At 26.7% G+C, this 5,690-nt stretch overlaps 1 protein-coding gene across 8 annotated transcripts; it reads left to right on the top strand.

The window, feature by feature from the left end:
- The first annotated feature begins 1,113 nt into the window (after positions 1-1,113).
- LOC115715614 (uncharacterized) lies at positions 1,114-5,274 on the top strand. 8 transcript variants are annotated; one of them, XM_061112100.1, is made up of 11 exons: positions 1,115-1,327; positions 1,415-1,482; positions 2,966-3,212; positions 3,369-3,572; positions 3,652-3,744; positions 3,837-3,938; positions 4,034-4,321; positions 4,412-4,456; positions 4,547-4,630; positions 4,726-4,965; positions 5,075-5,274. In XM_061112100.1, exons 1-11 carry the CDS (start codon positions 1,235-1,237, stop codon positions 5,117-5,119), a joined length of 1,509 nt encoding a protein of 502 aa, XP_060968083.1. In that variant the 5' UTR covers positions 1,115-1,234; the 3' UTR covers positions 5,120-5,274. The 8 variants fall into 8 exon arrangements, with proteins under 8 accessions (XP_060968085.1, XP_060968083.1, XP_060968081.1 ...); XM_061112098.1 differs by having other exon boundaries at positions 2,966-3,254; positions 4,418-4,456; XM_061112097.1 differs by having other exon boundaries at positions 2,966-3,254.
- The last annotated feature ends 416 nt before the right edge of the window (positions 5,275-5,690 follow it).

Genomic DNA, 5,690 nt, shown 5'->3' with positions numbered 1-5,690 from the left:
ACTTTAGCCTCACTCCTATTTTGTTAAATAAAATGGTGTTATTGTAATTTAACAAGTATCTATGAATTAAAAAAATATATAAAAAATATTATGTGTTTAATAACATACCTTGGTGTAGAGCAAACTTCACATTCTATGTCATTTGCATGTTCCTTTCTATACAACATGCAATCTTTCGGACAAGCATCAATTTTTTCATAATCAAGTCCTAGGGCAGTTATTAATTTTTTTTGTCTCATAAAAAGAATTGGGTAATGTTTCACCTTCTGGTAATGCTCTTTTAAATAACTTAAGTACTTTTTCAAACGATATGTCACTCCATCCACTTATGCACTTAATATGAAATAATTGAATAACAAATGAGAGCTTTGTAAAACTCGTACAACCTGGATAAAGTTCGGTCTCACCATCTTTCACCAAATTGTAAAATTCTTTTGCTTTTGTATTTGGTTCATTGCTTCCACCATGAAGGCTGTCATTTTCAAAATCATTTTCTTCTTCACCAATAATATTATGTTGAAATGCATCATGAATAATTCCTTCCATATCAATGGTATAATTTGACTCACGAGTATCAATAGAACTCTCAATATTCTGTGCAGCATGCGAAGAAGTCTCTCCGTGCAATATCCATTTAGTGTAACCCTTCATAAATCCATTGCATATGAGATGTTCAAATGCAATTATTCGAGTGACAGGTGTTACAAGGCCACACTTTGCACAAGGACATATAATTTTTTCTTCGAGACTTGCATTTTTAAATGCAAAATCAAGAAAAAAATTAACTCCTTTTTCATATGAATCACTTAATCTAGAATGGTGCATCCAACTCTTATCCATTTATAACTATAAGAAAAAAAGTATCAAATTAAAATATTAAAAGAAACTAGTTATTAATTTTTTTAAAAAAAAATTGAACAAGATGACAAATACATTCAATTCAATCATATATATTATTATTGAAGCTTACCAATAATAGGCAAAAAAAAGAGTGACTCTTAGCTTGTCAAGGTTAAAAAAGACCTTTCACACTTTTACTAGTGTAACGTGTGGTTGAGGAATAAACACCAAAACATATGTTCATTCATTAAAAGGAATACAAATTTTTATTTGGGAAAGTCCTGCATTCAACCAAAAAAAAAAAAAAAGACCTAAATTAATTTTGTTTCAGATCTACAAAGAAAATTCTAGAAACTTAGCTCAAAGAGAAGAGCAAGAAGGGCTTGCAAAATCAATGGAGCTCACCTCAGAGAGAAGCTTAGTTGCTGCACTATCCAAGGATCAATTTATATTATCAATGGAGGTTCTAAGTCACACAAATCGAATGGTAACCTTCTATATTTTCAATCTCTCTCAATCTCATTAGTCTAATGTATTGATTGTCCTTTTAAGCTCTTTTATGAGTTCTAAACAGAGGAGGCTTTCTCTCTTAGTCAAGATCTTGCAAATATTTTTGGTAGTGAGAATAGTACCAACAAAAGGGTGAGGCTCCTATTGTTTATACTAATTTGTTTCTGTTGAAGTTGTTAGAAATTACTCGTTTGTATCTAATATAATTGCAAAGATTTCATTTTTGAAACTTTATTTAAAAATAAAAATCTTTAATTTAAATAATAATAATAATAATAATTATACAATAAAATCGCCAGTGACTTTTTTTCTTTTAAAAAAAAAAAATTATATATAGTATCTAGATTTTTTTGCTACGATATTGTGATTTAAATTATTATTTTTTTTTAAAAAAACCTATCATTTAAATTCTTTATAAAGTAATTTTGTTTAAATATAATTGATATAGTCAATTTTTGTTAGAACAATACGCATTTCACTCATATTATAATATATATATATATATAATATATATAAGAGCGCGTAAAAGAAAATGATTTCATCTTTTTTTTTTAAAAAAAAATAGCGCCTAATGAAAAATGGAAGTTACCACTCTTTCTCACTTATATACTTTCACTACTCTGTCTCACCTATACACTTTCACTACCCACTTACATTCAATTACAGAGAAAATTGATGATCAATATTCTAGTTGAGCAATAACTAACAGGTATATTTTATTTTAATTTCATTATGATACAATTTCTTTCTCTCACTGAGCATTACATATGAGATTATTGGCATAGGTATTGATTGTATGGCTAATAATTAAATTCATTTGGGAAGCTTTGATTATATTTACACTCGAGAGTTTGGGGTAGCTATTAGGTTAGGTACGTACTGATATTTTAGCATAGATATTGATTGCTCGGTTAACGAATTCATTTGGTAAGCTGTAATAGAAAAGGTAAAACTCTAATAAGATTATGAGATATATGCTTCTATAATAGTTAGTTGTTTTATTCATTATTCTTTTGGTGTAATTTTGTTATTTTGAAATCTCGCGGCACATACATATATGCATTTAGACTTGTATACAATTTTCATAAGTAGTGTTAAAACTATTTCTAACCACAAATGTATGCAAATTTGGTGAATGTTTGCATTATTTATAAGGAAAATATCTCATAGACATGATTTAAAAAAATTAAAAATAACTGATGTTCATTATTTAAGATTACATATTTTAGAAAAATATAAAATTGATTAGAGTACCAATATTGCTTTTTTATTTTTTTTATTCATTTGATTGATCCTTGTTGCTTGATATATATACACATTATGGAGCAGGTAACCTTTATTCTGCTATTCTCATAACATCATCTTTAAAATTATTCCATACATGAGAATTTCTTAAATAATGAAAAGTTAAAAGCAATTCACCAATACAACTTACTTATCACATTAGGCTTTAAACTAAATATACTTCAATTATATGCGTGTGTGGTACTGTGAGTTTTCATTCATGTTATAGAATTGTCATTAATCCAAATGTGATTTAGAATGAACCATTTCATGGATAACTAATTCTTTTTTGTCATAATAGTGAAACTATGGATCCATACATGCGATACAGATTAGCCTCTCAAGATACTGTAGAATCTTTTACAGACATGTTGACAAATGAAAGTAGTGAAAAGAAGACTCGAGGTCCTACACAAATGCATAAAATTTGGGGAAATCGCGATGATGTGAAGATAAAAATTACATGTAATAGTTTTGGACAGCCACATGATGAAAATGCAGACAAACTTTCAAGCTTTATTGGAACAATAGTACGAGATGGGAAAAATGCTCCAATTAATTATAAAAATTGGCATAAGGTACCTGCTAAATACAAATATGAAATGTGGAAAATCGTACAGGTATTAATTATATTTTAATTTGAAATTTTAGGTTCCAAATTTATGTATTTTTAATATTTATCATATTTCATTATATTTTAAATGTGTTAAAAATTAGTGTTATTATTCTTGCAGGAAAAATTTGACATTCCTCTTAATGCTAAGACTTGGACTTTTAGACTGTTTGGTAAAAAGCTTAGAGAGTGGAAATGTTTTCTTAAAAATACTTATTATTTAGACCACTTATCATTTGAGGAGCAAAAAAAATGCAAGGACAAACGAGTGTATAGTGATCAATGGGAAGAGTTGATCAAATATTGGGCAACAGATAATGCAAAGGTATTTTTGTTTAAACTTTAATTAACTTGCCATGTATTTACTTTATTTTGAACAAATTTACTCTTTAATGTTGTTCTAGAGAAAAAGTGCTAAAAATAAGAGTAGTCGTGCAAAAAAAGAATACAATCATACAACTGGCAGAAAGAGTTTTGCACAACTTAGAGCATTACAGGTAAAATGAAGAAGTATTTATCATTAAAAGTTAAATATTGTTTTAAAATTAGATTTTTATTGTATTTTAATTAAAATAATATCTTTTTGTAGAAACCAGATGGTGCAAGTACCCCAACACGTGCAACTATGTTCAAAATCTGTTATGCAAAGAAAAAAAAGAGTGTTATAAGTGAGAAGACAAAAGAGGCTATGGTATGAGACAATTATTTTAAAATAATGTGTTATCTCTTGTTAGCTAGTTTAATTAATTTAATCTTAATTAAAATGTTTAATTGAATTGATGTTAGCTACAACTACAAGAAAAACAGCAATTGAATGAAGATGCATCAAAAGAGAAGACTATGAATGATACTTTTTCTGAAGTCATGGGCAGAGAAAAGCATGGATCAGTACGGATGTATGGATTTGGAGTATGTCCATCAGATGTGTGGAAGGATAAATCAACTTGGAAAAGAAATCAAAATGAATATGTAGATGTTCTGGAGGCAAAAGTAGATGATCTAGAATCTGAAGTTCAAAATCTGAAAACTATTTTGAACAACCAAAACAATGGCAATGGCGCATCTTCACTTCAGGTTAAAGTTAAATTACTAATTTTTTTTCTTCAAATCATTTTAAATATTAACCTGTAAGATGTACTAAATGAAATTTATTTATATATGTAGGTGCAGGCTATACATCATAGTGATAAAGCTACATCTTCACATCTGGTTTAAGTTTTTTTTATTATTATATTAACTTTAATTTGATATAACAAATCAACTACATACTAATTTTGTTAATTTATTGTATATTTGCAGGACACAAATGTTAATACTGCACTTGCAAAAGAAACTAGAAGTCAATGGTTCTCATCTTCACAATATGATACTCCAATTATTGAGGTAAATAGTACTACATACTATTGTATACTAATAATATTTAAATGTATCTATTAATATTTCTTATATATATCTCTATATATAATTTTTATGTGCAGGTTGGAGAACTAGTCAATATTAAGAGTGTTACTAGTGAGCCTGAAACAATTGCTATTGGTATCGTTTGTAGCAATGATCCATCAAAAGAAGTTGGAGGAAAAAAGATTGGATCCTCTTTTTTTGAAGTTATTGTTAAAGTTTCTATTAAGCCTGATGAACAATTGATTAAACCTTATGGTCTTTTTAAGACAATTGGTCAAGTTGTTGGGGCATCTATTGCATGGCCAACGGCATTTCTGGTATGGTTTTTTTTTATATTTATATATATAGCTTAAGAATAATTGTTTTCTATTAATTTAATATCATTTTATGTGTAGAAATATTTACATGTTCAATATTTTTTTACAGATTCCGTTGGCATCAGACAAACCATTTTATGATTCGATGGTGTGACTAATTAATTGTTATATAAGTATTCTAAACTCTTGTAAATATTTTTTTTTGTTAATGTTTATTTCAATGTCTTTGTAACTGAAGTTTCATAATACTGGTGTTGTTTGTGTTGTATTTGTTTATTTTTATGTTTATCAAAGAATACTATTGTATTATTGGTTGTTTAAAAAATGCATTGACATTTTATTTCGGGACATATGTAATATTTATAATTTACAATATATATTTTTGTTTTGAGAATAGAATAAATTTGTTTATATATAATAAGGTAAAAGTTGTGTAAATATATTTTAAATAATTTATATCTATAAAATTGAAAATGGAAATAGTTTCCAAAAAAAAAAAAAAAACTAAATGATTTGTTTTTTTGAACAATACCAAATGACACTTTTATATCAATTATTAATACATTTTTTTTTATCAAATCAGCCAAATTATCATTTCAAATATATATATATACAAATTTATAATTTAGTAACATTTTTGTTAAATGTCACTAATATTTTAGTAACAATTTTAAAATGTCATTAAAATTATTTTAAATATAAAAAATAAATATATAAATTCATTA

The sequence above is a fragment of the Cannabis sativa genome, chromosome 3 (assembly GCF_029168945.1).
Source record: "Cannabis sativa cultivar Pink pepper isolate KNU-18-1 chromosome 3, ASM2916894v1, whole genome shotgun sequence".
In the NCBI taxonomy this organism is placed as follows: Eukaryota; Viridiplantae; Streptophyta; class Magnoliopsida; order Rosales; family Cannabaceae; genus Cannabis; species Cannabis sativa.
The sequence above is the reverse complement of the archived record's forward strand: the minus strand, read 5'-3'. Positions and strand labels throughout refer to the sequence as shown.

What these genes read in the sequence shown, in the direction of transcription:
- LOC115715614 (XM_061112097.1), top strand. Translation starts at nt 1,235, where the DNA reads ATGGAGCTCACCTCAGAGAGAAGCTTAGTTGCTGCACTATCCAAGGAT. An exon ending in GGGCAACAGATAATGCAAAG is followed by an intron (nt 3,573 to 3,651) that starts GTATTTTTGTTT and finishes ATGTTGTTCTAG; the next exon opens with AGAAAAAGTGCTAAAAATAA. An exon ending in CATGGCCAACGGCATTTCTG is followed by an intron (nt 4,966 to 5,074) that starts GTATGGTTTTTT and finishes ATTTTTTTACAG; the next exon opens with ATTCCGTTGGCATCAGACAA.